At 41.8% G+C, this 15,868-nt stretch overlaps 1 protein-coding gene across 2 annotated transcripts in view; it reads left to right on the top strand.

Moving 5' to 3' along the window:
- The window catches only part of LOC122189812 (ubiquitin-conjugating enzyme E2 E1), a 43,105-nt gene extending 31,502 nt beyond the window's left edge, over positions 1 to 11,603 (top strand). For both annotated transcript variants that reach the window (XM_042889194.1, XM_042889193.1), the window contains exons 4-6: positions 4,109 to 4,241; positions 10,399 to 10,546; positions 11,435 to 11,603. In XM_042889194.1, coding sequence (XP_042745128.1) covers positions 4,109 to 4,241; positions 10,399 to 10,546; positions 11,435 to 11,532 — 379 coding nt within the window. In that variant the 3' untranslated portion in view covers positions 11,533 to 11,603. The remainder of the gene's footprint in view (positions 1 to 4,108; positions 4,242 to 10,398; positions 10,547 to 11,434) is intronic.
- The last annotated feature ends 4,265 nt before the right edge of the window (positions 11,604 to 15,868 follow it).

Genomic DNA, 15,868 nt, shown 5'->3' with positions numbered 1-15,868 from the left:
CTGATTTTGATTCATCTGTCACTAACTACATTGATTCACTGTTGCATGTTTTCTTTGTTTCAAAGAAGAGGAACTGGACTATTCATGGGGCTGCATTTTTTTTTTTTTACTGGAGGAAAAGGTTATGTTACCATTTGGTCAGCTCTTAGGAAGGGCTAGGTAGTTTCCAGAAGCTGATGTAAATGGTAGGCCCTTTAAGTCACTTCTTCCTGGGACTTTCCAGGAGAATGTTGACAGTGTGTACTGGGATTGTCATACATGCACTATAAGCAGTGAGCACCAGAAAATCTTGCCTTCCCTTTGTGCCATAGGTGTTCTAAGTGATCTGCTCAGAAATGCCTGGGTAACTAAGTTGGCATATACAAAATACCAGGTTAGCCTCTTGCAATGAAGGCTTGAGGCGGTGGTTCTGTCTGTCCCATGTAACACAAAAAGCCACAGGCTGGCTGTTCTTGCAGACTACCGTATCTGTCACTTCAGCCTTTTCAGTACATGGAAAAGTAGAAGTGTGTGTCCTCTCCTTGGACACTGGATTTCTGAGGCAGAGTCCTCTGCTTACAATTGCTTTTCTCCCTCTGTATCACAAGGTATGCAACGTTCTTAGCTGGGCTTTATTCTGCTCCCTAGCCTATACTGCAGGCATTTCTAATTTACCTGTTTGGTTTCTAAATTGAGAAAGAATGCAACACCTGCCAGCAAAGAAAGGCAGAACTAGATTTGTTTTTTCCACAGTGACACAAGGCTGGCTGGGGCTTTGCCCAGGCAGGGCTTTGAATTTGGTCTAGTGCGTGCCTAGAGTTTCTCTCTGCCTTGCATTTACCAGCAAAATTCAGACTGCTGCTTCCAGACTTAGAAATTTAGAGAGTCCTTGACCAAATGCTACCTTTGCACTGCCCAGTTTCCTATGGACATGGGTTGTAAAGCTGCAACAGACAAGCTAGCAGCAACCTGGGGGTGATCAGGAATAGCTGTCACGGTGAGCATGGTGCAGCTTCACTGAGTGTGTCATTTTTCCAGGGAAGAGAGATGACTGCCTACAGTGTTGTGTAACAATGCCACATAATACTGTAATGATGAGTTGATGTTGTTGCCTTTTTTTTTTTTTTCCCAGTTTTCCTTCCAATGTTATTTTTCAGTTTGCACTGTCAGTCTTTCTCTCATTTCTTTCAATGAAAATGAAGATGTTTGGGCCGTTGAGCTTAATACAGAGTTTGTAGCGTGTATTCTCTCATCTTGAAGTAAAAACTATTTCTGTTTTATCAGTTAAAATTCTGTTCCCAATGGTCATGCATTGGACAACTTCAGAATGTTTCATCAGTAAATGTGGGCACTTTATTTGAGCAGTGGTGACATACATCAGGGAATGTGGAAGCTGTGCCTGTGAGCCCTGTATCTATGTATCAGTGAATTTCTTTTTGAAGCAGATAATTGCAAGGATTTAAAACAAAAAAATATATAATCTTTAGCCTTTGAGAGTTTTTTGTATCTCTACTGAAAGTTAATGCCACTGCACTTATGCTGTGTTCCATTATCTGTGTGTTTCTGTTAAGACTAGGTCGTCTTGAGCTGCTTGATATTACCTAATCCTTATATAAACTCAGGCAATATTGCTCTGAAGCTGACTTGCATTTTCCTCTTTCAGTCTTTCCTTTGTGAGAAATCAATGTCAACATGTAAAAGTTGGACATCTACAGCTGTTTCGCTCCATTAATTGAATTAAAGAAAAATAAGCTTAGTACATCACTGTTAAAGCTTTCTGATGTCTTACAAAGGTGTTGCACATTTTTAATACAGAGTCTAGCAGTGTGTTACTTGCATGCAGTGAGTGCTCTAATTGGAAACCTAAGAGGATACAAAAGATTTCTAGCACCGTTATTTTTAAGTTTATGGGATTTTTCATTGACAGTCCTTTGGATTGAAGCTGGGAATAAAGTACAGAAACGTTGAAATGTTTCTTATTGGTTCAGAGGGTTGTACTCAGTGCTAATCATGCATCACATTTCTTGAAATGCTGAAGTGCTCCCAATTGGCAGCTTTTGTGACATAAATTCCTGCAGTATTGTTGATGACAAAGCTCAAGGAGCTCTTCTGTTCAGTAGCTCCATCCTTAGCAGAGGGAAGAGAGGATGATAGCTGGTGCAGCTGGAGTAATGGTACATGTCAGTAGGTTGCTAATACCTGAAGAGGTAATTCCTCGGAATGGTGTCCAAGAGAGTCCTTTTCAGCAAGTTTTCAGAGTTAAGCTGTCCTTTTTCAAGAGCTAGAGTTTCCTGTCAAAACATACTGCTATTCCAGCCTATTGCAGAAGTGGTGGCTGGAGAGCACCGAGTGCCCTAATATACCAACCTGCACAAAACAAGGGAGAGTCTTTAAGGTGGAGCAGGATGCCAGGAGTGCTTGGGATAGGATGGCTTTCCCTTGTATTTAGTACAGATCTCAAGCTGTGTGAGGCTTTGTTTTGAAGAGAGCAATCTTTCCCCAGCAGATGGTGCAAAGATCCTTTCCCCAGTGAATGGTGCAGAGATCCTGTCTCCCTTTACTGCTTCCCTACATGCCTCCTGCCCCTGGAGGCATACTGTTAGTCATAGTTTCACTGACATTGAACTATTTGGCATCAAAATGTTAAGAACTTGTTTGTTTAATATGAAAATAAAATTCTAGAGAGATTTGATAACTAGGAGAGCTAGTTTGCTTTCTCTCCCTTGATTTTTTTCCCTGCTGTCAAGAAAATGTTCACCAGTACTGCAAAGAGCAGCAAAAAAAACCCAGCACCCGTATCTCACATCCCTCTTGTTATGTTTTTGTAATTGTGTGTTTATTTGTGACACTTACTAGCACCTAGCAATTACTCTGGTTCCCTTCACGTTAATCAAATGCGCACTGTCCCGTATGCATTGAACTTATTAGATTGCCTTCCTTCTTGAGTAGCGTTCTCCATGATTGTTACAATGTGAAAAGAACCTTTTATTTTGTTTGTTTGTTTGTTTTAATCATTCTGTCTTATATTGGCCCTTCGTTTTGTGTTGGGATGTTAAAATCCAGCCCCTTACAGAACAGGAGGAGAATGATTTCTAAAATCCTAGACGCACACGATGGAGAAAGCTGTGTCAGTACCTCACTGTATGCAAAAGGAATTTGTGGCTCTAGCATCTAGTGGACAAAATACTATTGTAGCAGCACAGGAAGAAAAAGGTAGCAGTGGAGTCCTAAACCATTCATGGCTTTATTGGTTGAGCTGTACTTAGAAATACTCAGACATATGGCACGCTGCAGAGCACGGGTGTCTGAGGATCTCAGTAAAATTAATTTTTCAACAAGCAGACAGTTGCGCTCTGCAACACCTTTAGTTCATACAGCTCTTTGTGAGCTGCTGGTATCTGGAGAATCTAGGATTAGACAAAGCTGATTTGAGAAAGCAGTGTTTTAATTTGACGTGGTGATTTTAATTCTCCTCACAAAAAGCAGTTTTGTTATACAAGGTCTATGAGATGAGTTTGTTTGGCTTCATTTTAGAAGTCAGTGTGGCAAAATGATACAAGTGTAGAAAATTCTGATATTTAAGGGTACTATCACATGTATTTCACTTTGTTTAATTACACAATGAGCCATGGTTTAGGAATAATACAGGAACATATTTAATCTTGAACACAAAAGATTAACAGAATTAACATAAATCCTGAATTTCCTTAGTATGGTCTTTGATGTGGTGCGTGCAGTTATAGCAAGGTGGAACTGGTGCAGTCATTTCTGAAATACAGTAGGAATTTGTTTTTTGAAACTTAGATTTTTCTCTTCTGTTGAGATCTTATAGCTTGTTAGGAGGAGTTCTAGGCAGTGATGATTTGTAAATGTCAGGTGAGATAAGCTGAAAAACATACACCACCTCTAATTTCTCAGCTTTGCTAAGCGGTCTGAGATGATTGTGGATCCAGGTAAGATTTCTGAGATTCTGGAAGCATTCGATTTACTTCAATCACTTTTTCTCCAGGTGGTTTATGAAGTGTAGAACTGAAAACATTCCTTCATGTCATAATTTGTGAGTGGAAGAGGTCATATTTATTTAACTGCGGTAATATTTCTAAACCAGTTTTGTTTTGTTGTTTCCTAGTGCTGGCCCCAAAGGTGATAACATCTATGAATGGAGATCAACCATTCTAGGACCTCCAGGCTCTGTCTATGAGGGAGGTGTTTTCTTCCTTGACATCACATTTACACCAGAATATCCTTTCAAGCCTCCAAAGGTAAGAGACCTGTAATTTATATCTTCTGTTATGAAAGTTCAACAAACCATTGAGTAGCAAGCAGTATTAATGGGAATGCAGCCCACATGAAAGCCAGTTTTGGTTGAGAAGGAGCTTAAGCTCATTTCAGATATTACGTTGGTTTCTGCTAACTGATGTTAATAGCTTTTACAATCCATTTCATCCCTACTTTAAAATCTGTTGGGTTTTTTTTGCCTGTTTTTGTTTGTAAGAGATCTTAAACAATTAATTCAAGCATCAGAACAGGTCTGAGAAACTAAAAAGTAAATAAACTTGGGTAGAGGGTGAAGGATAAAAATGAAAGTATTTGTACCTCAAAGTACTCAGTTACAATAAGCATTATGGTTTTGTATGTTTGTACTACTCTAAAGCAGCATTTAGTTTTTCTGTTTTGTTGGGTACTTGAATTGTTCACTTACCTGTACAAATTTTTCTATAGGCGTGTTATATTTGTGAAGTTCTTGTATTCCAATATTGTTTTGTTCTAATGCTACAAGGCAAATATCAATGTAAGTGAATGTTATCTTGTGGTTAACATACTTGGCCAGAGAAAGAGAGTTGGGTTTCAAGAAGAGGTGGCTGTGGACATGCTTCATGTTTGCCTTGTATTTGAAAGCACTTACGTGTATGTTTAACTTCTTAAAAGTAATTGCAGTGATAAGGTAAACACCCATGACTGTCCCAGATGGCTTTGGTCTAGTCTGTAATAGAAAGGACTTGTCATAGTCCGGGCTGTCAGAGGAGACCAGGCTAGTTGGTTGTACTGGCCCTAGAATCATAAAATATCCTGTGTTGGAAGGGACTCACAAGAATCATCAAGTCCAAATCCTTGCTCCGCAGAGGACTACTGAAAATTCAAATGACTTTTTAAAGCATTGTTCAAATGCATCTTGAACTCTGGTGGGCTTGGGTCCATGACTATGGCCACACGGAGCCTGTTGTTCAGTGCCTGACCACACTCTCTGGTTTAGAACTGTTTCCCACTACCCAGCCTTACCCTCCCCTGTTGCAGCTGCATGTCATTCTCCAGGGTCCTTTCACTGTCACCAGAGAGCAGAGATCAGTGCCTGCCCTTCTGTTCCCCTCATGTGAAAGCCGTAGGCTGCAAAGAGGTCTCCATTTAGTCTCCTCTGCTCTGGGATGAACAATCCAAAGGACGTCAGTTGCTCCTCATATGTCTTGCCCTCTAGACCCTTCACCATCTTTGTAGCCCTTCTTTGGACACTCTCTAATAGTTTAATGTCCTTCTTTTATTGTGGCGCCCAAAACTGCACGCAGTACTTGAGGTGAAGCTGCACCAGCACAGAACAGAGTGGAAGATCCCTTCCTTCCCTTGATGTGCTAGTTATGCTTGCTTCCCAAATAGAGGAAAAAAATGTTCATCTGTTCTTGCTAGCCTAACTACATAGTTTCTGGTAGTATTAACAGGGCTTTAAATTCCAGCCCTAAGTTAGGGCTCAGATTCACAAGCAGTGTTGTCTACTTTAGACATCACTAAAGGTTTTTCTGCTGAGCACCCGTCCATCCTTCTTTGGGTGCTCCCTGACAGCATGGATAAATCTCTTTTGTCTTATGTTAAAATTGATTTCAGTTCAGAATAGTTTTTCATCGTTTTGGTTTTTATTAGTTTGTATTGGATATTTTAGTCTGACTATCCACAGTATTTTGCTTGAAGAGCCTAGTAAGCATTTGAAGAGGAAGTTTTATTATCCCTTGTATGCTTTGCCTTGTCTTTGCTTCCTGTGCTCCTGGGGATCCCAGGCTTCTCCAGCCTGATGCCTTAGCAGACCTTACATACCTACCAAGTGCTCAGCGTGAAGTTTCCTGACACAAAAACCAAGTTACAGTTGTGTCATCCCTGCTCAGCCCTGCTTTCTATTCTGGGCCCGAGATGGTGATCTCATTGCCTTTATCTTTGGATCTAAACCCTCACCCAGGCAAAAAGAAGGGTGGGATTAAAAAAAAAAAGGCACTGCTTACTGAGGCCTTAAAATGCTGCTTTAATGGAGATTTGTTATATTGTAGCAGTTGCATTTAAAGGGAGTCTTTCATCTAGCAGTAGTCCTAACTGGTTTACAGACAACGTGTATGTATGCAAATAAAATATTAATCACCTCATGGAGATGGGTTGTAGCAGAAAGAATAGCAGTAGTCTTACAATGTGCTCATACTGCTTGGGTACTTCAGGTTTAAATGAAGACCCTTCACTGAGATACATGGGTTCTTACAACGTCTCCCGTGCTGATACCCATGCTAGTGTTAAACAACAATAATGTGGGAAATATAATCAAATTGTTCCTGCTTTCTTCCTATGAGTTTGTTGATTTCAGGTTGCCCAGATGCAGTAACTGATAAATACTGTTTGTGAGTCATTTAGAAGTGGCAGGACTAAAGTGGTTACCGTAGACTTCCTATATTTGTCTTTTAGGACAAGAGGAAAAGAAACAAAGCAAAACGCAGTATATCATTTTGATCACAAAACACTGGTAAAGTAGTAGAATGGTCAAAGGCTATCTTGAAAGCCTTGACCTCTGAAAAGATTAAGCTGTCTGGAGTGAAAGAATTAGTTTCCCTTGAATCTTTCTTCCTTGGCAAGGCTTCAAAGAAAAGTGGAGGAAAACTTCTGCTGTCTCTTTGAATCTTCTGTAATTCTTGGGATAACAGTCCCTACTGCCCATAACAAAACTGCCTGTAGCAGAACACATTTCCTAAATTGAAAATTACTTTTCAGTAAAGGATATACCTTCTTAAATAGGGTGAGAAGAAACTGGTTATCCTGGTAGGCTACCAATCCCAGAGGAACACCAGTGAGAGAAGATGCTGAGACATAGCCAGTGTTGGCAGATGTCATATGCTTGACAGGCATCCTCAAAGTGTTTGATGAAGAATATACAGGTGCAGCCTTTGTGGACTGAGTGTAGCTCCAGCTGAAGCTTTGAGTCAATATGTTAGAGAATCTAATGGAGCAAACTTCTGGTGGAGGATGCTGCTATAGGGAAGCCAGAGGGCCTGTGATATAAACATATTCCTTGAAGGGTAAAGAGAGGAACTGTACCTGAGGCTGGATAAATTAAAGGTCTTAATGTTTGACTTGGAAATGTATTGTGCACTAGAAGGAACTTCATTGGGAGAAATCTCTCTCCTTTGTCCTAGCGATATGTAATGGAATTATTTTGCATTTATTGAGCATTCCACAGAACACTTTGAAGATATTAGTATTAATCTGTTCTCCGCTTCTATGTTTTCTGACTTTATGTGGCATTCCGGTTTTGCCTTTGTTTAAATAGCAGTTGAGTTGGGCACAAGCTGGGTGGGCCCGGATTCAGAATCCAACACAAAAATAATTAGATTTTAAAGAGTTCAGTATTTAATTCTCACGATGATTGCTGTTCTTTGGTACTGTTACCATGCGTATTTTCCCAAGTGTTGCATTACAGTTAAACTTCATTTATCAAGGTGAAAACAGTATCTTGTGTGGACCTGGTGTGTGCTTTGATCATTTGTATTAATAACCTCTAACCACTTCCTTCCCCCCACTCCCGTTTTACTGCTTGTGTAAATTAACCTCTGCTATCACTTCAGGGTAGAGTTGAGATTTGCTTCTTTATGTCTTTCCAACAGCTGTGCTTAACTCTGTAGTTGCTGCATTAATGTAATCTCAGGTGAGACATTTCCAAAGGACTGCTCTGTTACACTGTATTTTTCTGTTCTTCCTCATGCTGTTCTCTTGACCCTGAATACATTTCACTACCTTCTGATTGGGGTCTGAATCTACTACTTATGTGGGTTCTTTTATTTGTTTTATTTTTTTTCACTTTAACAAAAATGTTTACTATACTTTAAGCATTGTTTTTGTTTTCTTCTTAAGTGGGCCTGCAATTCCTCCCCCTCTTCTGGCTTCATTTGGGTTCCCTGCATGGCTGGCTTTTATACAATCAGCAAAAATTGCAAATAGCAAACAGCTGGACTATATGTGTCTCGCACCATCCAAGTTCTGACTTGCTGCTTAAGTGAAAACAAATTCAGATTTTTCTCCCCGTGCTTTGGTTAGGCAGAGCTTCTCTAACTGGAGAAAACCAATCCTGGTGCCATGAATATAACCCTTAAGGGTTTTGTCTTACGGTTCCTTAAGGAAGCAGGCTGCTTTGCAAATATACTTTGTTTATATGTACTTTGTGTAAATATATTTGCTTTGCAAATAAGTTCTTCTCCACCCCCTTCTGTTTTTCCTTCTTCCCAAATACTGTTAAAAACTAAGTCTAATTCCTAGCAATAAATGTGATTTTTCCTTTTTTAATGTCTGTTTTTAGTTAGCTGGACTGAGGTACTGTCTAAGTTGCTTTCTGCAATTTCAGTATTTAGCTTTTATGCTCAGAATGGGGATTAACTACTTTCTGCCTTTACACATTAGAATGCTTGACCTCCCTATTAGTTTGGTCCTTATTGTATCAACTTGGAAATACTCCACGCTTTCCGTTCTGGAAGTGTTTAATCTGTTAAAATTATTACCTCACCTACATTTAGAAGCGTTCTTGGAAGAGGACCAAAGCTGCATGTCAAATAGAGAAATAGTGAGCAATCAGTGGGCTGGGCTGAGGGCTGCTTGGGAACCAAAGACAGAAACATTACCAACAACTGCAGATGCCACAAACTTCAGGATTTTCTTAAAGGAAACCGTATGGGTTAGGGCAGATATCTCAGAGTCACGTCTGCCCTCTGCTCAGGCTGATGTGTACAGACTTCCACGTGACTGTAAGGAGTCCTTGCTGCTCTTTCAAGGAGGATTAGATGATCTCAGAAACAAGCATCATTCTGGTTTCTTACCTGCTGTACCTCTGAGGCTCATAGGCAGCTGCAGGGGTTCTTGTTTGTGGAGCTGCAGCTTGTTGCACGAGGTGTGGGATACACACACTTTTTTTTTTTTTTTTTCAGACATTTTGCTACTTCCACCTTTATGTGCAAAAGTGTGGGGATTTAGGAGGATTGTGGTGTGTGTGTGTGTACGTGGTGGTTTTTCTTTTTTCTTTCCCTGTTTTAGTGTAAAATCCAAGGATTTTGTACCTTGCAAGGTACAAAACAAAGGCTTCCTACGTGTGCAGCATGGGTGTCCACTGTGTGATAAGTAGCTGCGGTTGTGAGCCCCAAACCAAAAACAGCAGCATTCCGTGCATCAGAAATGGGGACGGATGTGGGACAGGGAAAATGGGAGGCACTGGGGGTCTGCAGCTGTGTGACCCCACGCTTGCTCCTGGAGCCTGGAATAGGGAAGTCATGAGCCAAATGTTTGCATCAGAAAGACTGCAGGAAAAAAAAAGTATGAGGGTTGACTGGCAGGTTTTCTGTGTTGGCTGGGTTAGCCTCCAGGGAAAGCACCAGTGTGGTGTTGTGCCGTGCCACACGCTTACCAAATGCGTTTCGCAAATACCCCCATGACCTATAAACAGACAGTAAAATCTGTGGGTGTGGATAGCTGACAAATTCTGAGGATTTAGGACATGAACCCAACAACCTTTATTCATGCAGGTAATCCCAATTCATGTAAGTTCCACCAAATTCATTGTTGCTGTTCATCAGGCACATCACAGCGAGGCCTTGCTGCAGGTTTCATTGTGTTCCCCTGCAATGTCTTGCGGTGCTTTTGTTTCCCTTTCGGATAATTCACGTGGCACGTTGCCCAGCACAGTTGCATCTCCTAAATTTAACGATAATAAAATCCAACTGGCGTCTCTGAACGGCCAGAGCCGCGGCTCCACAGCACCGTGCCGTAGCGGGAGGCTTTTACAAGCGTCTGGGAGCCCGAGGGGAGAAACAGGTCGGTGTGCGGTGTTCGAGCACCGGGGCCCTGTGCTGCTACGGGGCCGTGAGCCGGCTCCGCTCCCGCCCGCCTCATCCCGCCGGGCGCCGCCAGAGGGCGCGGGCAGCGCGTCCTGATGAGGGAGGGCCCGGCGCAACCCCCCCGCACCGAGGGCTGGCGGGCGCCGGGCTCTGCCGGCGTGGGCTCCTCTGCGTTTATTGCCGGGTTTAATTCGGCTTTTTACTGCCTGTCAAATCAGAACTACGGCTGTTATCGTTTATTACCGCGTCACGTGTGCTGCCGTGTGATGCCAGCACACCATCTAATAGTCATTTCTTGCAGGTAACGTTCCGGACAAGGATCTATCACTGTAACATTAACAGCCAAGGCGTCATCTGCCTGGACATTTTGAAAGACAACTGGAGTCCAGCATTAACCATTTCTAAAGTTCTCCTGTCCATCTGCTCCCTCCTCACAGACTGCAACCCTGGTAAGCGCCCTGCCCAGCCTCCTGCTGCCTTGCACCGCCATCCAGCCCTGGCTCATCCCACCATCCTGGGGAGAGGGGCTGGAGGAGGTGGCAGCCCTGCACCCCCCAGCTGCTGCACGCACCTGTGCTGCAGGCAGAGCTGCTGGGGAAGCTGTGCTGCTCCTCCTGCAGGGGACAGCTTCTTCCTTTCTAAACCTGCTCTCGTTATGGATGAGGGTTAAATACCTTTTGCCGCTCTGTAAAATTGCAGTAACTTCATAACAGCTATGAAAGACACAACAGCAGCTGCGAAAATCACTGGATTAGCCCTCTCCATTCCACCATCTATTTAAAACCAGTGACTGGCCAGGCCAGAAGTAATCCTCTGCTTCCCTAACCTCATCCCTTACCGACATGAGTTAAGGGAAATCTGCCTTTGTTTACAAAGTCAATTTCGGACATCATAATCCTATGTAAGTCCATAAAAGATGGGAAACACTGGAGCTCATGCTGCATTATGTATAATAAAATAGTTGTTTTATTTCTACAAAACCTTTCCCCACAATCTGATCTTTCCTATAGGCCAGATTTATGTCAGTACAAGTACACTTAGCAATGAGTACGTCTCAGGCAATTTTAGAAAAGGTAAAATAAACACGTGAATTAGTGAAAGTTTTCAGGAATGCGAGATATAACTGTTAGGTGACTATTGGACTGTTGTCTTTTAAACTCCTTAACATTTCGCTCAGTATTTCCCACTTTATCAAGCAATAGATCTCTACGTTACCATAAATAAGCACAAACTGATGAAGATACAATCAATTCAGTATATTTATATTGTTGTGATGTACTTGTCTTTATTCCCTTGCATTAAATTCGAAATAAGTCTTTTTTTTCTTGCCTTTTCAGCTGACCCCCTGGTTGGAAGCATTGCCACTCAGTATATGACTAACAGAGCAGAGCATGACAGAATGGCCAGACAATGGACCAAAAGATATGCTACATAAATTGCGTTTCTGTCAGATTTACATTATTTGTCTGTGATGGAAAGAGCTGCTTATGATTTTGAAGGGGTGGGGGGGAGGGAGGGTGCTGGTAAAGAGTAGGGTATTTCTATAACAGATTTTATTCAGTCTTTTATTTCCTAAGATTTTGTTGTTGTAACTTAAGGTATCTTGCTACAGTAGACAGCTAGAATTGGGAATAGCATATTTTAAGACTGTAATTAGTTCGGCAATATTAGCTCACATATAGTACCGAGAAGAATGTAAACTTAGGTTTCTTTGGTTTTCAGTTTGCTTGCATTATGTAAAAGATAAAACAGCTTAATTTTGTACAGGTACTTATGTTGGCGTTTATGTAAAAGTCCTTTCAAGACTCTACACACTGTTTTTTGCTTTTTGTTTTGTTTTTGGTTTGGGAGGGTTTGGTTTGTTCATTTGTTTTGCTTTGTTTTTTGTTTCTGTTTTTTGTAAAAAAAGATGTTGGGATTGTTTTCCCCTATAGAGGGCGCATTGGTATTTAACAAATGCTTTTTAAAGACTGTCATCTCATGGTCTGTGATACGGAGAGGGGGATATATGGCCTCATATATGAAATGAGAAGTAGCTAATGTATTATTTTATAAGCCAATCTATCTTTGTGAGAAGAATAAAAGTTTTAATCAGGACTAATGACAACTTGTAGTGAAATACCTTAAGCTGTTTAATTGTAAGGCGTGGAATAGGAGTCACTCGGTGGATTGGTTGTATGTTGTGGGCTACTTAAGTCTGCATTTGTTACTGTGCTAATAAAAAGATGTTTAAAAAAAAAAAAAGAAGAAAAAAAAAAAAAAAAAGAAGAGACTTCTGCTTAGTGTTAGTGCCTTGCTTTATCACTTTGCCAGAACAGTGTCTCCCAGTGCACTTCAAGGCTTGCATTCCGTATAAAGACAAGTGAGCTGTGCAGGTGAGTGCACCATCTGCTTCTGTTTTGGGAAGACACTTCTAGACAAGCGTACGGTGAATGACAACACATTCGTTGTGTAGGTGTTACACAGGCTCCTAGAGCCCCTGGTTAGTCTTCAGCTCAAGTTTTCACAGCATTGTCTTTTCAGGAGTGTTGCGTTATACGGAAGTATGATAGGAAGAGCAAAAGTACAGTAGAAAGAGAAATGGGCAGAAGGAAGGAGGAAGAAGAGAATGTTCTCGTGGCTTTCTGATGGAATCATCAATTTCCACGTGAAAGAGGAGAAGGAGTAGTGTCCTGGGAAGCCAGACGAAGACACCATAAAGGAGGCTTAGCCTGTAGATCCTTTAACTAGCTCGAAAGATTATCTCCCAGAGATATAGTGTGTACATTGAAGAGTGTGGCAACGGGGTAGTTAGGTTTGAACGTGGCATTTTTGACCACTCCCTCAAAGTAAAGGCCGGAAGCACAGATTCTTTTTCACATGACAAGTGCATCACGTTGCAGCATTCTTCTGAGTGTGATGTGTTTGTCTGTTCTCACGGATTTATTTTTGTACTTTACATTCCACATGCATTTGTTTTATATGCTTCCTATCTATTTAAAGATCAAATCTAATTTGGTCCCAAGGAGTTTACGTACAGGCACCTCTCCTTTGTTGGGTAGTTGTAGGTACTAGAAGATGTTAGCCTCATCTGTTAAACTGTCTTCTTTCAACAGAATATGTGTCCTGGTGTGTGGGTTCCCACAGCTGTTCAGCTCAGCCTAGAAAAATCACTGGTATATAGCTACATCACACCAGGAGCATCTCTGGTAAGGGACCCTTAAATTCATTCATTCCTCCCCTTCTCTGTGTGAGGATGTAAGTGACTTCTGTAGATTTTTGTCTGTTCCTTGCTTTGTGCTACCAGTACATGCCAAATTAATTCTTGCAGTTGGCAGTGGAGGGGAAGCTAAATTAGGGTGGATAGAAATGTAACAAATGAAGAAAGGAGCTTCAATTTGCCTATTACTTTTTCTTTTTTTTTTTTTTTTTTTTAATTGTCATTTTGTGAAGGGACTGTCTAGCATTATAGTACATACATGATCCTTGTGACCTAGGGCAAACTTTGAATCAGTGAAACAGCAAAGGGCAAAATACATTTCCTGTACGGATGTACTTTACTTATTAACTGAAGGTAAAACTGCACTACAGTTTCACCAGCCACTGAGTGCAGATTGTTTGCAGAGGAGAAACTACCATTTCTATTGCTGGCCAATAAAATACTGTGCTGTTTAGAAAAGGCAGTTGAGTGCTTAGAAAGCATCAGGGTAAGCCTATTAAATAAAATAATGGGTGGTGGTTGTTTATGCGGATGCCCAAAATGATCTGGAAATGAGTTTAACTAAATCAAAGATAACATGTTAGACTTTATGTAACCTGTTTGGAAACATAATGTTAGTCATTTAAAAGTTCCCTTTTCCTCTGCTATTCTTAAAGCATTGCCGAGTCCTGAGTGTCAAGGGGGTGAGTGAGCAAGCCAGCCTTGTGTGACCCAGCCCCTATAGACCACAGGTGACGTCTGTCCCAGCAGAACTGGTCAGGAGCTGGTCATCTCCATTCCTTCCATCTCCACAATTTAAGCTAATTTGGACTGGTTTCACTTGTTGGCCCACACTCCCTTTGCTCAGGGATCAGCCTTGGTAACAGTGTGTAGTTAGCAGAGGTGTTCTGTATTTTGACTGATACAGAGCTGAATTAAGTCCTTCCCTGGTAAAAGGTTCTGCAGAGCTGAAGAGCAGGACGTATCCAATTCCTCAGTGAAAAGCTGCAGCAAATAGGTAAACCACAGCTGCTCTGAACCACCCCACTTCCCAAGTGCACAGGCAGATTCTGTGCATGCAGTCTTCTGGGTGGGGAGAACCATGAGTACACGTGTATTGTAGGAAATGAGTGAGGAGGGAGTGTTGTTCTGCAGCATCGCTGGGGATGATGACTATTAGTGGCCAGGCTGGGGGAGGTCGTGCTGTAGTGCTTACTCAGCTGCAGTGTTGCAATGGAGGCAATTGTATGTTTCTAGCAGGGCATTACAGGGGCTTGCTCATTCGTAATTGCTCTCTTATCTGACTTGGTGGCCACAGCAATCCAAACTGTATTGAGCAAAGCACATAAACAGTTTCGTCTAACTTCATTATGAAAGTAGGAATACTTGCTTAATTTTCAGTGGATTGTACTGTTGCTCTGGCATTAGCAATGCTGACAGTTTATTTGCCAGGATTCAGGAAGAGCGATGCTGTAAGCACACAGCCTAATTGTGATCATTAAGCACACTATTTAGCAGTTATAATATGAAGTGCAAATATTGCTCATGGTTTTGCTGACTCACAATGAAATTCTCAGTATTTGCTCAAAGCAACAATCTCATGGTAAATTAAAGAACTGGGTACTTCAGTTTGCTCTCTTTCCCTGCTCCTGCCTTCAAATTCAAAGAAAAGCTGCTGTCAGTGTATTAAGGTTTTAGAGGCCAAAAGCTGGCCCCTCACTTTGGGAACAGCCACTCCACTGTCCCTTTATAATCAGTTTTATTTGGTTTGCTAACAGACTGACCTGGAACAGGTTTACCAATGCAGAGCATCAAATCCAGCACATAAAGCTGTGCTCCTGCTGCTGTACGATGTACAGCACTTTAAGACCGAGGCCATTTGTACAGGGATTTCTGTGCATTTGCTGTGAGGTTGTTCCCAACAGGCAGCAACCTTCACTCCTCAGCCCCTCTCACCAAGCAGTGCAGCACTTTGTACTGGCTGTACTCCAGCCTGCAGCCTTGTTCAGGCTGTGGGCTGCTGTGGCTTCACTCTCTAGCTGGGCAGGAAACTTTCACAAGGCACTGAGCAGAGCCTGGTGAGGTACCTCCTGCTTACCAAGTTGTTCCATACCATCTCTGAACTAAATTAGCACCTATGTCAGTGTGACTGATTTGCACTGGACATGTTGGAACAAAACTTCATACTGCTATGTTGTCCATCAGGTCACAGTTAAATTAATGAGTGCTGTGAGAGCTTTTCTGGTTTGTACAAATAAATTCCTGAGCTGAAGGCACTACTTGCCAGACTTTGCTGACAAGCTTCATGTTAGGGTAGATCTGATCTAGGATCTTCCACGAGACATTGTTTCCCTCTTCACTTATTTTCAGACAATAACAGAGCTCTGGCATGTAAATCTGTTTGCATTTACTCCTTATGCCCCAACACTTCTGCAACAGCACCCTGACCCCGAGCCCCCTGCAGTATCCAAAACCCTGTGGCCAAGGGGCTCCCTGCTTAAGGTCAAAGGACTGCTGGTGTTTCAGACATATTCTCTCTCCACATTTATAGCTTCACTACAGGTAGTTCTGTGTGTGAACAAGTGCCATAGAT

This window comes from Lagopus leucura, unplaced genomic scaffold, assembly GCF_019238085.1.
Source record: "Lagopus leucura isolate 7727_CA_CO unplaced genomic scaffold, USGS_WTPT01 Super-Scaffold_100157, whole genome shotgun sequence".
Taxonomy (NCBI): Eukaryota; Metazoa; Chordata; class Aves; order Galliformes; family Phasianidae; genus Lagopus; species Lagopus leucura.
Note: the sequence above shows the minus strand (reverse complement) of the source record. Positions and strands in the feature narration are given on the sequence as shown.